Source organism: Oenanthe melanoleuca, chromosome 2 (assembly GCF_029582105.1).
Source record: "Oenanthe melanoleuca isolate GR-GAL-2019-014 chromosome 2, OMel1.0, whole genome shotgun sequence".
NCBI classification, from domain to species: Eukaryota; Metazoa; Chordata; class Aves; order Passeriformes; family Muscicapidae; genus Oenanthe; species Oenanthe melanoleuca.
In genome coordinates, this window is record NC_079335.1 from 64,476,559 (window position 1) to 64,491,541 (window position 14,983).

The window sequence follows — 14,983 nt, forward strand, 5'->3', positions numbered from 1 at the left end:
TGGAAATTTATGTAAGTCTTCATACATCAGGGTGCATGTCTGACAAGTATTACATTTCCCCTATGGTCACATTATTGCATTACTGTCTACCACAAGATTTCTTGCTAAATGCTCTGAAGCATATGATCCTAGTCACTGTGAGATTGGCTTTGTGAGCTATGTGATCATTGCTGTGATCGAGTAAGACATTTTGTCTGAAAGTATTAACCTCTGATGCCTTGTGATCTAATTATTGCTGAAAGGTGACATTTCAGAAGACCATTTTAATTAGAAAAACACTTTAGTCAGCTAAATATTCAGCGTTGTGAACAATTTTGTTTAATTATAAGCTTGACAGAAGACCACTGTGAAACTGTGTAAGAAAATTGGGGTGCTTTTTTTTTAAGGAAAGTAATTTTGAATTTAAGAATTTTACAGTTCTTATATTTTTAATTCTTTTAATTTATGGAGATTTTTTTTAAGAATCTTTATGCTAGTTGGATCACAAAGTGAAGATTAACTATATATTCAAAATCATTCCAAGTAGAAGAAAAATCATCATTAACAGTAACTATGAACGTTCCAGGTAGGGGGTATTTAAAATTCCTTCTGGAGATGTGCTTTCTAGTAGACTTAAATTTCTAGTGAAGCTACAAACATCACATTCTCATCATTCACACAGTATTGGGAAGCATTAAAACCCTTCACCCACTCTGTCTTTTTTCAGTTTAAAAGCACAATTTTAATGCAGTGCATTTTTGAAGACATCTGTGACTTGGGTGTGACCTGATTAGTTAGTTTAGTTAGAAGAACAACAGAGGAACATGTCTGTACTTGTGTGTTGTGTAGAATTTTCTGAGGGATTTTGCTGATTTGGAGTAGCAGCAATTGAGATGCCAGTGTTTGTCAGCCTGTGCACAGAAAAGGAGCAAGAGTAAACCATGCTCACCAGGGCAGGGCTGCAGCGCTGCACAAGCCACCTGACACTGATAGGAGCACTGCCCAGAGTCTTCTTGCCAATTTGGAAGATTCATGGGATTGTGAATCATCTGGGCTATCAATAAGAAAAGGAAGTATACTTGTCTACCCTTAATCTACACATGCAAATACCCAGATTTGATTGGCAAGTCAGGTATTAGCCAAGTATGTGAATCAGAGATGTAACAAACAGCTAACATGGATAAAGCTGATTCTGCTCTAGTGTTATCATGAGAAATCTTAATCTTCCTTTTCATTTCTGTTTCACTGTCTGAGTCTGACTGTCTGTCCATCACCACGTTCACTGCATGTCCTCTGTGATGAGCAAAACCCCACTTTGTCTTTCTAGCTTCCTTTGTAAAGACAGAAGAGGTTTATGTTTGCATTTACTGGGCACTCCAGGAGTGCTTCATGCTTTCTTCTCCTGAGTCACTCATCTTTGCAAGCCTCACCCTCAGTGTCCTGAGCAGTGCAGAGCCTGCCTGTGCCTTCCTATGCTCTGCACACCCCTTGCATGACCCAGGGCACTTGTGCATGCCTCAGAGCCCAGCTCTGAGTGGTTTCAGTGGAGCATGCCTAGAACTGAAGATTAGCAAAGCAGCAGCTTAAAATACTACAACAGTTTGAGGCTGTGAATTCCTGCTTGGCTTAAATAAATGTGTGAGTTCCATGGAATTCTTTTATTCAGAACTACTCTGCTATTTTTAAGTGACATTTTGGTATGAACCTTTCCTTTTGCCCAATTTGGACTTTCTCCATGTTCTATATTTGTGTTTGAGAAAGCAGCCCTGAAGCCTACATGCCTTTATCTGTGTTTTGTTTCTAGATACTGTAGTTAGCCTAAATTAGGTAAGACCCAAGTTTAGGAGAACACTGGAGTGTTAGCAACATTTAGGTTTCTGTGGTGTATGCTCAGAGCACATCCTAAACAGCAAGATTTTGGACAATGTCCTGAACACAACCAGTGGATGAAAAATGTTCTTCTCTTTGATTTTAGTGAAAGCTGTGGGAGCTTTAAAGCTTGCAGGGGGTAGCTCTGTGATCCTAAAGGCCCTTTTTTTGTAAAGAGCAAGTTACTCAAATTGCTGTTACTATTCAATAAATTGGGGTATTCTTCCAGCCAGTGAACCTAGAAGGATGCCACTGTAATTATTTTTGACTTTCTGAATTTTTATTTGTCAGGTACCTGTTTGTATTACAGCTCCGGCAGGACATTCTTTCAGGGAAGTAAGTACCTTTTTACACTTGCAGCTGTAATTTAAAGAATTTATAACAGTTAATCTCCTAGTGCATTTTGTTTTTCTTTAGAATACAGGCATATAGGACTTTGTGTGTATCGTGACTATATTACTGACAAATAGAATGGGTAAAGATTTTGATGGATTGATCAGGTGATGGAAATGTTTAAAAAGGGAGAAAACTGTCCTAGGTTTTATGACTTGAAGATGTAACATTGGCTTGCCACATTTTTTCAGTATGGTGGGTGAAATAGAGGATGAGAAAGTTGAAGGGCAACACCTCTTGTTCAGGTCAACTCTGCAAAAATATTTTGTGTTTTTATAGTCTTACCATGACCAATATTCATTCACACCTACACTATTTTTTTTTTTTAATTACAGAAACAAAAAACCTCAAATCCTCAAAATTTTAAAATATAGTGTTAAAGTAAAAATGGTTCCTTAGTTGATTTAGCGTTTTCTCTGTTAGTTCAAACTTGTTTTATGGTGAAGTGTATCATGTTTTATGTTAATCAGAGTGTACTAACTTAAGAAATAATCATATACAAGTAAAAATTAATTGTAGATGCTTCATAGCATTAGTAATTTGTAGAAGTTAATATTTCTGGTTTTTATATCAAGCTTCTTTAGCTTTATTGTAAGAGGAATTCACTGACAAGAGACATTAGTTTTATAGTTTCATTTTTTGTTTTGTTTTTAAGACTGAAATGCCCATACGAAACTGCTGTTGAACTAGCAGCTCTGTGTCTTCAAGGTATGCAATCTTTGAAAGTGGTTTGTCCTAATTTATTTAAAAAACTCACCTACTGGTTTCTTTTCCTTTTTTATTAATGCATTCTCACTGATCCTATATAAATGCCATTCTTTTATCCAAGGTGAAGGATTTTAGGGAGATCACTTTCCTGACTTGCCTCCATTCATAACTTCTGAACTACATTATCACACTTGATATGGGGAGGGAGACCCTGAAGAATGACAAAAGTTTGATGGAAGCCCAGGGCTGATCAGGGAAGAAGGACCCAAGATAGCTCCCTGGTGAGGGAGAAGCTGTGGTGCCTGCACAAGTGTTGCCACTTGAGCCTGAAGAGCCAGCTGGCCCTTCACACAGTTTGTGGGAGGTGGGTGCCTGTGAATTTGGGCTTCCTGCTGCCCAAACAGTGCCTGAGAGGGGAAGCCTCCATGGTGGGTGACTCAGGAGGTGGTTACAGGACAGAAGGAGTGGAATGGCAGGTGATGGAGAGGAGAGAATTACATGGGAGGGTGAGAACTAAGATGACTTCTGTGGCAGAAGCAAGGATTTCACTGTGTAAAACCAATTCCAAACACTGGGTTTCATTATGTTATTGTAGGACAATGTGGATTTTTTTTGTTGCTGCAAGCATGTTAATACAAATATTTGTTCCATTTTGGGCAATTCGTTCTGCAGATGGGAAGGAAGTTTGTGTAATTTAGCTCAAATCAAGTTCATTTTTTTCTAAAAGGAAGTGCAACGAGCTGGACAATTCTAGGCATATCAGCAGAAAAATTAATTGAAATGAAAAATTCTCTTCCTGTTTCACTGGCAGTTGCACCATGGCACACAGAAAGCTTAGGCAGAGTAACTTAATTTAATACAGCAGTGGAAGGAAGTCAGTGATTCTAGATGGACTTGACAGGCAAAACTGGGAATTCAGTTCCAAGCAGCAACAGGTGTAAATCCTAAAGCAGTGGATTGTTTTACTGCATCAGTTGGCACAACTATGATTGTCAGGTGTGCCAAGAACTGCTGCAGGCAGACTGCCTTTGTCTTTTTGAGGTGGAGGAAATGCAGAGCCCCAGTTTGATTTGTTGCTTACGTTTCCACAGATAAAAACTCCGGTAACCTCATACCTGGTCCAAGCAAGGAGGACCAAGCAAAGAATAATAGGTTGATGCCTCAACATTTTGGGTAGTTACTGACACTTGTGATTACTGTGTAAATGCAATACAATAGCTGTCCATCATGTTTATGATGTGTCCAGCTATCTACCAAAACTAATACTCTTGGATGCTGTCTGTGGGAGCATGCTTTTATACTTTCTTGCTGTCTTTTTTTTTTTTTTTTAATAAATTTCAGTTTCAGTTTTTCACTATTTTGACATCATTGCAATAAGTTTGTCCAAAATTACTTCATTATTGAACTAATTCATTCTCTTTGCTGACATACATAATAATAAGCATTTTTGGTGTAAATTTTGCTACATTTTATTGACATTGGAGACATAATTAAGCAGAAGAGTACAAAGAAATGTCAATTATTCCCTTCTCAGTGGGTTACATTTTCTCTGTAAAATGTAGTCTTGCTCTTTAGTGTGCCTTTCCTAAGAGTGAGGGAAAAGCTATGAATTGCTATTTAGGCAATAGTAGTCTGAGCCTGCTGAAAGACAAGTCTTTTCACAGATAAGCTTTAAATTTCATACTTGTCTTTTTTTTTAATCAAGGGAGTTTTCCGTTACAGTAATTTTTGGTTTCCAATAGCAGTTTCCAAGGCTGGTTTTTTTTTTTGTGAATCATCTTTCAAACATAAGTATGTTTTGTTGCCAGTCCCATGAAGGAAACTCTGTAGGGAGTAACATTGGTTTGTAGTATGGGGTAACATATGAAGCAGATACATAATATTATCCTTCACGTAGGGATTATCTGCAGAAATGTCATCAAACTTGAGTTCTCACTGTTACAGTTAGTTTTTAACTGCCTCATTAGTGTTATATGGTCTTAGTGTTGAACCAGATATACTTTGAAGCTGCTAATTAAATTGAAAAGGAAAACATTTTCTCACATCTCCAATTTTCATTTCTAATCATAAGACATCTTATGCGTGGGATACTGCAAACTTTTCTTCCCTCTGTATAAAAGAATCAGCCATATATGAAAAAAGAAATATATTTTTGGAGTTTTCAAAAACTTTCTAGCAGTCATCCTTGTGAAAATGTTCCCCTGGTAATTTTTTGAAGAACACAGATAATGTATATACATGTGTTATGTAATGCTTTCCCCAGCTTCCACCCCTCCAAAGAAAGGGCAGAGAAGGGGAAAACCAAAGCATGTCATGAAGACACAAATGAAAAAATGGACCCTTGCATTGCAAAATATTGCTGAATGGCTGCTGGGCCATTCAGGGAGTGCCGTTCCACCCCAGCAGAGACAGCTTGCTCACAGAGTGTCTGTGACAGCCCCTTCTTCCTCTGCCCTCCAGCCATGTGCAGGGAGCTGCAGGTCTCTTACTGACCCTTAAGCTGTTTCTCAGAGATCAAAAAGATAACACAGTTTGTTCACCTGAAAATGAATAAGCAGTGAGTGCAGCTGTGGAGAAACAAGGGTGATATTTTTCTCCTACCTAATAGTAGTGCCTTAGCTTCTCTGTGTGTCTTGTGTCCTAACAGCTCATGATTCTTCTCATCCCTACACATCCTCTTTACAGCACAGTCAGCCTTCCTTCCCTGCTTTCTCTCTCAGTTAAGCAGTAGAGAAATCTCCCATGTTTTTCCTGCATGGTTGGCAGCACATCAAACTTCAGATCCTTCATTTTTCTCTCCCCTTGAAGTCCTCCTTGCTAATGTATTTGCTGTGGCTCCTTCTTGTATATTGAAGACTGGACTAACAGTAATTCTTAATATCTGTGTTAAATAACTTCCAATTTGGAGCTGAGATATCTGTATATCATTTTCTTTAACAGAGATAAGAATGCTGTAACGCACTGTTGAAGATTACTGTTGAGAGAAAAAAATGTGTGAGACAGTAATTAAAAATTAAGACCATTGAACTCAATCTGTTTAATATCCTCAGGACTGCTAAATGTTTCAGGAAAGCTCAAGTTCTCAAAACCACCTAGTAGGTGTTATCAGCCAACAGATTGGATTTTAAATGTAACTTCCTATCTACTGATGGATCCTGCTAGGTGTTTTTGAAGTCTGGCTGTGAGTAAAATTTTTGCAGCTGTTAAGTGTAAAAGCGCCCTGAAGGAATGAAACTGTTTTCTTCAAGGGATTTAGTTTCTATCTATGCTTTTTTATTTTTATTTATTTTGATAGTAGTAGTAAGAGTAGTAAACAGTTAAGAAATGCTGACTGACAAAGGCCTGGTTGGGAATCCCATCATATGTCAGGTGGCACATGGTATTGCTGAAGAGTGCATTTTCCACTGATGTTTGCCACACAGTCCTGGGGCAGTGACGCTGCAGCCTCTTAGTACTGCTGAGAGGCTCCAGCAGCAAAGCTGTCACAGACACAAGGCAGCTAAGGGTGCCAGTCACTGAAATGCTCAGCACTTGCATCTCCTGCTGAGCTCAGTGGAGTTGGAAAGTGTTCTGCTCCTAGAAGAGAAAACACCAGAGCCTCAGTATATAAGTAGAAAGTGACACCTTAATTATGTTAATGTTTCAGCATTTTTTTCCTTAATAATTACTTAATCTGAATATTACACCACCACTGTGATTTAAAAAACCACACAGTTTTATCACTGGTTTCATGAGACTAGGTATTCCCTTTGTTCTTTGACATGAACAGAAGCATAACTCCTAAATTTGTCCTAAACCAGGACATAACAAAGCATGTGATGAAATGGGAAGTGTTAGGGAATGGAAAGTATGCAGAGAGAGGAAGTTTCTAAAACAGAAGATACATTGATGATTGTTTTTAATAGAAAATTTATTTCATAGAAGCGCTTTAAAATCCAGAGAAGCAGCTTTAGTTGAGCTGGTTCAGTCATAACATTCCTGAATGTCAGAATTCTGTACCACAGTGTTACTCTGCTCCTGCCAATGCATTTATCTGACTTCTGCTGTAAAACCTGGTTTGAATTTACTGGGACCAGGAATGGGGGGATGTGGTGTTAACTTAAAGCATTGGCACGAATGCACTCTGCCACATGCTTAGTTTGCCACATGCAAACTATCCTTGTCTTTGTAAGTAATGGAATGAAATATTTCTGGTCATCCCAAGGTCTTTATCTTTTTAATTTCTCAATTGGTTGATTTCAGCTGAGTTGGGAGAGTGTGAGCACCCTGAGCACACACCAGAGCTCGTGTCTGAATTCAGGTTTGCACCAAACCAGACTGAAGCAATGGAATTTGACATTTTTCAGAAATGGAAGGAGTGCAGGTAGAGTACCTGTGTGGGAGTGGGGTATCTAGGAACAGGTTTTCTTCTCTTCCAAAGTCAAATCCTTTCAACAGGCATGAAGTGGGGATTATGTTTGTCAGTGGAGAGGTACTGTAAAAAGGCTTTGAGCCCTCACCTTCCCTAGAACTGGCAGGCAGTAATTTAGGGAAGATTGGTGGTGTGAGTTTTAATTTTTTATTGGATTTTTTTTCTAGATTATTTTGTAATAATTTAAGGAGCTGGGTCTTTTTCCCATTTATGTTGGAAATAAATCTCTTGATCTCCTTCCTTCATTCAAACATAAATTTTATGTTCAGGGTGGTAGCAAACTCATGTTAATTTTATTTTATCATGAGCAACATGTTCTCTCATGTTGTCTTTTATTAATAAATATGGTACATTTCAGTGATGTTTTGTTACCTGAACTTTCATCCTTATTGGCAATTTTAGACCTTTTTGCATTTTCAGTCGTCTGTTTTATTTTCATTTGGAGGGAAGAGAATAAAAACATAAACTAAGCTTGAAGTAGCATTTAGTTTTATTAAGGTTGGGGACACAAATAAAAAGGTTAAGGGGATGAATCTGAAAGCATTTAAAGCAGACAGAAATGTTTTTACCATGAAGTAAGAATTTTTTGTTCATAGGGGAAAGAGCCCGGCGCAGGCTGAATTGTGCTACTTGAACAAAGCTAAATGGCTAGAAATGTACGGTGTAGATATGCATGTGGTGAAGGTAAGATCCATGTGATGTTAATTTTATCATGTGAGGTCCCTGCCCTGGTGTGGGTCAGTCCCTGAAGAGTGTCCTTGTCTGGTCTGGGTTGTCCTGTGAGCCATGGTCTCTCAGAAGCCATTCCCACCTGCAGCACTCCTCCCAAGGCTGCTTCTCTGTGCTCCCACAGTATCCCTTTCCACATGCCTTTCTGTGTCCCTCAGTTTTTCCTGCTGTGTCTCCTTCCCCTGGCAGGTGCTGCCTGCTGTTAAACAGGTGAGGTGTGGGTTCCCCTGGATACAGTGTTGGTGTGGCTCCATCTCCATGGATCTCAGAGCCGCTTTGAGCAGCACGTGGCCTCCTCCCACAAAGGGCACCCTGCAGCCTCCTGTTCCCAAAAATATGCCACTTTGCACCCAATACAGATTCATATTCTTCTGCTCTGTAATGTTAAGAGAATATGGCAACCTTATTGTTTAGATGGATTTTGAAATACTATGGTATTAAGATTTACACAGCTCATAGCAGATTGATTATTTATTCTGTACTTGCTTGCAGGGAAGAGATGGTTGTGAATATGCTCTTGGACTGACACCAACAGGCATATTGATCTTTGAAGGAGCCAACAAAATAGGCTTATTCTTTTGGTAATCTGATTTTGTGTTATATTCCTTTTTGTTAAAATGCTGAAATCTTTCTCCTTTGCATAATGGGATCTTGACTGCATTTAGTAATTTTTAATTGGATCTACAAAGTTTAAAGTCTGAAGGTTAAATCTGAATGTAGATTGGCCTGGTTAGAAGTACCACTCTGAAATGTGAAATAGCTATTGAAATTAAATTATTTTCTTATTCCTTTAATACTATTCTTTTTGATTCTTGTGTTTAGGCCTAAAATCACAAAAATGGACTTTAAAAAGAGCAAACTAACGCTCGTGGTTGTAGAAGATGATGAACAGGTAACTTCTTTCCCTTACTTGGGCCTGATCCAACAAAGTGTGGTGTGTGCTCAGGCTGGTAAGAACACAAGAGAGGCTCAGCACACTGTTGGCCCAGGCTGTGTTTCTCCTACCAAAGACAATAACTAATATCATGCATGCCAACTTCCAAAGCTTTTGTTTCTGCATTTAGGGCAGAGAGCAAGAGCACACATTTGTTTTCCGGTTAGACAGTGCCAAAACGTGCAAACATTTGTGGAAGTGTGCGGTGGAGCACCACGCTTTCTTCAGATTGAGAGCCCCAGCAAATAGCAAATCTAGCAGATCCGACTTCATAAGGCTGGGATCACGCTTCAGATTCAGGTATTTAGTGAAGTAACAGGAATATGTTTATCTTTTTACAAAGGAGCAGGTACAGCTTCCCGCAGAAGGCGGTAGTTCACTTTGTTTATTTCTGTGTTCTAAGTGGGAGGACAGAATATCAAGCAACACACGGGACAAGATTACGTAGGACTAGTACATTTGAAAGAAGGCCCAGCAAGAGATACCCTTCTCGGAGGCATTCCACTTACAAGGGTAAGTGTTTTTATATCTTGTACATCTGGGCACTGAATTGGTCATGCAGGTGCCCCTGCTAAATCCTATAAATGTCTCATTACAGTCATCTGTGCCACATTTTAAAAAGAATATGTCAGATCTGAAAAATCAGAACGTGCACGCAGTTTTTTTTGTTGTTTCCATCTTCTGTTTTTAATCTCTATCTACAATTAATTCTTCCACCCCCACCATTGGTACCATTGGAGGAGGTTTCTTTTGTTGCTCTATTGAGGAAGAAAGAAAAGTTGCAGAAAACCCACTAAGGGAAAGCGTGTGATGTGTTTTTGAAGAATTGCTCGTGTCATGTGGGGTGGAGCAGTGTCCAGAAGCCTCGCTGACTTGCTTATCTAGCCAGACAGTTTTAGGGTTGTTGAGTAGTCTCATTATGCAGTTGAGGCTTTCCTGACTGTAATGGCATTTTATTCACCTATCCAGATTAACTAGCTTGCCCTGGGAATTGAGATGTGCTAAATTTAAATGGAATTACAAGGAATTTATTCACCTTGTGATTTGGTAATTTGTCCTTAAAAAGTTGAACTTTTTGTTCCATGTAGAAAAACCTAGAAAGGAGCACTGCAAGATAACCCTTTCCCAATTCTGTATTACTTGAGCCTGCAGGTATAGTTGCTGTATGGAGCAAGGCTGCTGTACAGAGCAGGGAGAGATGACATTCTCTTAGAATGTCTTTGCACTCATTGGCATTCCCAGAATATAAACCACAGTTCCATGAACAGCCTTTGTGGTATTATGGGGACATTTTTATGTCCCATTTTTAGTGGGGGAAGAAAGGGTAGCAAGCATACATGCTTTCTAAAGACTGTAACTCTTTCTCCTGCATCCTTCCCTAGTACATGGAAGGAGTTTGTTTAGCTGAAATGTAAATTTAATAAATCTGTGAGATGCTGTTATGTGAGACATGAGAGTCAACTATATAGTGTGGGTTATTTTATAAGAGAGAGAATCAATTCTTTGAATCTTATTATTGCCATAACAGGGTCTTACAGACCTGCAGATTTTGCCTTGAGTCTCAGTGCTTCTGTACTTATGTCTGTAAGATAGAGGGAGCAGAGAGAAAGCGTGGCTTATGCTTATAGGTTCCCTATCCATTGCAGCTAGTCAGAGTTTTTTTCACACCCAAGTGATCTCCTTCTAGAGAGTTCAATATGTTGGTTAAGTTAATGCAAAACTCCCTATGGGTTATTACCTTTTGTGCATCTTTTGGCCATTAAGCCCTGTACCTAAATGCAGCCCACAAGGGCTGGATTCTCTCCTAGCTCTGTCGCTTTTGAGACTCCTGCAGTGTGTCATCAGCTTCCTGCATTCAGCAGTCAGTTGGATTTTCTTTATCACTGAGAAGTTTTTCAGTTCTCTTGAAACACCCAGTCATGAAAAAGAGATGATACATTCCAGTTACTCAGCTGCCACCTTCACTATTCTTTCCAGCCTGTCCAGAGCACAGGCCAAGACCCTGTTCCTCAGGATTACTCAGTGCCTCCCAAAATTCCCAGCTGATGGGCTATTTTGGCTACCATTGTTCCCTGTTATTAGACACAGGCCATTACCAGCTTTGTGAATACTCTGGTTTCTATAAGAATGTGAAAATTTCTGCAAGGGGTAGTTCTGATTTCCAATGGACTTGATGGTATTGGCATGGTGCTACAGTAAGGTGAGAAAAAAAGTGTTCTGGTTGTGCAGAGCATACTGTGCCAAAAGTGCTGTTGTGGCACTGGGAAGAATATGCTTATCTGCTGTCATCTCTAAAGGGCTTTCACTCTTGCAGGACCAGAGGGAGATTTGTGTCTTTCTCATTCACACTTTGTGGTGTCGCACAGGATTGCTAGGAAGCACAGGGCTGCACTTGAAATTCAGACAATTCTGTGCAAATACATCTGTATGAGGATTCACTTTAGCCATAGTGTAACAGCCAACAACAAGAGCTGCAAAATGGCTGGTATTGCACTTGTCTTAAGATTTTATGTTTATTTCTTTTTAAGCAAACAATCCTGTGAAAGCAGCACAGCTGTGGTAAGTGACTGCCCAAGTTCTCTCTACCTCTCAGTTGCTGTTCTCGGGCTAAAGGGATTCTGAAGACAATATCTGCTTTAGGATTTGTAGAAACAGATTCTCTGGTGTGGTTGAATTGCTTTGGCATGTCTCATTATGCATTACCAGATTCTTCTTGGGGCCTGCCTGTTTCCTTTGTTTAATCTATTTTTAAAAATTATTTTTATGTATGAAATCAGATTAAAGTAGAACATACTTCTTTATTACTCATTGCTCTGATGCTAGCTTATCAAGCATAATTTGTTTGTGTTTTTTAAATCTAAAGTGAAGAAAAAAATTTAACACCCCAACTTTCACATTTAGCTGCTATGATGTATATCTTGGATAAAATAATGATGTCCATAAGAATATGAATTTTACTTCTCTGTAGTGATTCCCTAAACTAAAAAACATTGTGATGTAGATGTACTGATTACATAAAAGCAATTTTTTTTCTCTCTTAGTGCTAAAAATACTCCTGAAGTCCATAACTATCAGGTAAGAGCATACTAGAGGAAACATTACAGAGGAAAATGTGCTCGTTTGCATATTTTGTGGTAAATATTTTTGCTCTTTATAATTTGTACAACTGTTTTGCTCCCCTTTCCTTACTCTGGAGTTAGGTTTTCTGATGTGTCAGAAATAAACAGCACTGCATTGGGGTTATGGAGAAGGTGGAGAGACTATTTTCTCTTTTTCCCCTGTTCTTGGATGCTCTGCAAGCTGAGCAAGATTTGCCACCTTCTTTCCCTTCCTTTCCTTTCTGTGAAAGTTAAAGCCCTTTGGGACTGTGAATGTGATGGGCCCCAGGAGACTGCTCTGTGAGCAAGCTTTTGTCTAGAGCAGCCTCTCACAGTGGATGATCGTGACAATTTCAAAGTTGCAATTACCTCCCTCATCACAACACTTACAGAGTTCACTGCTGGTCAAATGCTTGTTGGGGCTTTTTTAATGCACTCCAGGGAAAAGATTACCTGGTTGTCATCTGTGCTACTGACAGGCAGTGAGTACTGAGAAAAAGCAAGCTTCCAAATCCTGTATGTGCATAAGAACTTAGTCTTAAGACTTTTTATTAAAAACTCTCACCAATGATTTTGTTTTACTGTTTATCTTCAAGATCTTGTGGATATGAGAGGGAAGTGCTGTCACCAAAGATAGGAGACCTTCTGAAGCCTGCTCTTATAACCTTTCTTACTCTCCACCTTTGATCAAAGTTGACTTTTTTTTTTTAATGTGCTTTCCATGAGAAGCACTAGATGTGCCAGGTTCTCTGTCAAACAGGAGAGCAATTTTCTTTTCATTGTCCCATGAGTGTGTCCTAATAAGCAGGTTCATCACCAAGAGGCTTCATGTATGTGCTCACTGACATGGGAAGAAGGTCTGAAGCATTAGGGTTTCCAGGGTTCACCTTAAATGTATTCTTCATGACCTCAGGAAAATAAAAGTTAATAGGGAGCTTTTGTGTGATTTCACTAACCAAGTCCAATGTTTCCATTTGCAGCCACAGTATCATCCTAATATACATCCTGCTCAGCCACTCTGGCATCCACACACACCTGTGAATGTAAGGTAAGCAGTCTTCCCTTTGTGAAAAAAAAGATGATTACTTCTTTCTTTATGTTGCTTGGTATGAAGCTTTGGTGGGTTAATTGGGCAGTTCTCTGCATATGAAAAGCAAACAGAAGTTAGAAGTATAGAATATAGAGACAGTATTAAATAACTTCTAACTTTTGCTATGGAATGTGATTTTTTTTTTTTTAGTTGATTTCCAATTGGAAATTCAAAATAGAATGTTAGTGATTTCCTTTAAGACAGTATGTTGGCTAGGGAGCTGCTCTGTAGCTTAATTTCAAATTGATCAGTATTTGTTTGCATTTAATTTCTTAACACAGAGAGGAAACTCATTTTTGTGTAAAGTTCAGTTAATAATTCTTGCAGTGGAGCACTGTTTTCATATTCTGCAGAAATGTATATGGGAAAATGACAAGTTCATGGAGCAATTTATCAAGTACTTTACAGATAATGAGTAAAATTATAGCTGAGTTTTTGAGAACTGTCTCACAAAAATATTCCTGCATGTGCTGTCTTTCTATCTTCTCGCATACTTTTTTTGTTTGTAGCTAGTGATGAGAGACATTGAGTGAAAAGAAATTTTGGAAGAAATTCAGTGCAATTAAAACCTGCTTGGTGGAATGCATGATGAAGGCATGCACCTGCTGGTGGATATGTGTCTATATGAGTACACATGATTAAAAAAGCCACTTTCTTATCCTAATAAAAAGTAACCTTTTTAGATGAGTCAGTTTTTTAGACAAGTAAGTACTGTCTTCAGTGAAAAATTCCAATACTCTAATCTTCATTTCTCCTTATCTAACATTTATATTCTTACACCACAATAGGTAGACTTTGGTTTTAGTGTGGGCAGGCTATGGGGATGAGGCTGAGCTTACAATGAATGAAAAGACAATTTGGTGTGAATTTGAGTCTGAGAATGCAGGGAAAAGACAAGGATGTTATTAGAAATACTAGCCAGAGGAGCAGACAGGCACTGTCATCTCAAAATTCCTAGTGCAGGACAGTAAAGCAGATATTAAATTTGTGTTAGAGACAGGAGACTTGAAGTTGTGTAATAGACTTTGCCTGTATTTCAGGCTCAGGAATCTTCCTGATTTTAGAGTTTCTTTATCCAATTTATTATGAGTGCTCTAAAATGTACAATTTCACATCATGAAAGAGTGGTTGCCAAGAGAGCCTAATGATTTTATAAATCATTTGAGGTTTTGCTGAAATTTTTCTAAAGATTTCATCGCTTACGATACCAGTCTGTGACATTTTAAAGCCAAGTAGTTCACCCTGGAGCAGAGTGATATTGAAATAAGCACAATAATGTATTGTTGTGTGTGTAGACAACCTCCCCCTTCAGCCCCTCCACTGCTTGAGCAAAGACTAAGGTCAGTGAAATATGAACAATGGCTGTTTTATAGCAAGGCTAGTAAGGCTGAAAAAAACCAACCCATACTTAAAAGCTCAATCATAGAAGCTTGGTAGAAAAAGTGCTCAGAATTTTTGCCCCATTCACATAGAAGCATTTAAATGTGTGGTGAAAGTGGAATTTTCAGGTTATTCTAACTTGGAGTCAAAGTGAAAGAATTGGATATTTAAGAACTTGAATAGCTTGATTTGAAAAAGCTTATTCCGTTCGACTGAGAACTTGAGATCACGACGACAGATGAATAAAATTCTTTCTGCTGGGCATGAAAGTCTGGAATGGGCATGGGCTGAAATGAAATTACCTGTGTAATACATGTTATATATGGAGCTTTTGTTGAATAATTTGTGAAATACTATGTGGAATTGTGTCTCCGTTTTCTTAGTAAGATTCT

At 38.7% G+C, this 14,983-nt stretch overlaps 1 protein-coding gene across 1 annotated transcript in view; it reads left to right on the plus strand.

Annotated features, from left to right (window-relative positions):
• EPB41L4B (erythrocyte membrane protein band 4.1 like 4B) overlaps window positions 1-14,983 on the plus strand; it is an 80,928-nt gene that overhangs the window by 63,315 nt on the left and 2,630 nt on the right. Inside the window, exons 5-15 of the mRNA XM_056484595.1 lie at window positions 2,140-2,184; window positions 2,897-2,949; window positions 7,192-7,312; window positions 7,957-8,044; window positions 8,582-8,670; window positions 8,912-8,981; window positions 9,154-9,323; window positions 9,427-9,536; window positions 11,552-11,582; window positions 12,065-12,098; window positions 13,102-13,169. Of these exons, the coding sequence (XP_056340570.1) occupies window positions 2,140-2,184; window positions 2,897-2,949; window positions 7,192-7,312; window positions 7,957-8,044; window positions 8,582-8,670; window positions 8,912-8,981; window positions 9,154-9,323; window positions 9,427-9,536; window positions 11,552-11,582; window positions 12,065-12,098; window positions 13,102-13,169 (879 nt within the window). The remainder of the gene's footprint in view (window positions 1-2,139; window positions 2,185-2,896; window positions 2,950-7,191; window positions 7,313-7,956; window positions 8,045-8,581; window positions 8,671-8,911; window positions 8,982-9,153; window positions 9,324-9,426; window positions 9,537-11,551; window positions 11,583-12,064; window positions 12,099-13,101; window positions 13,170-14,983) is intronic.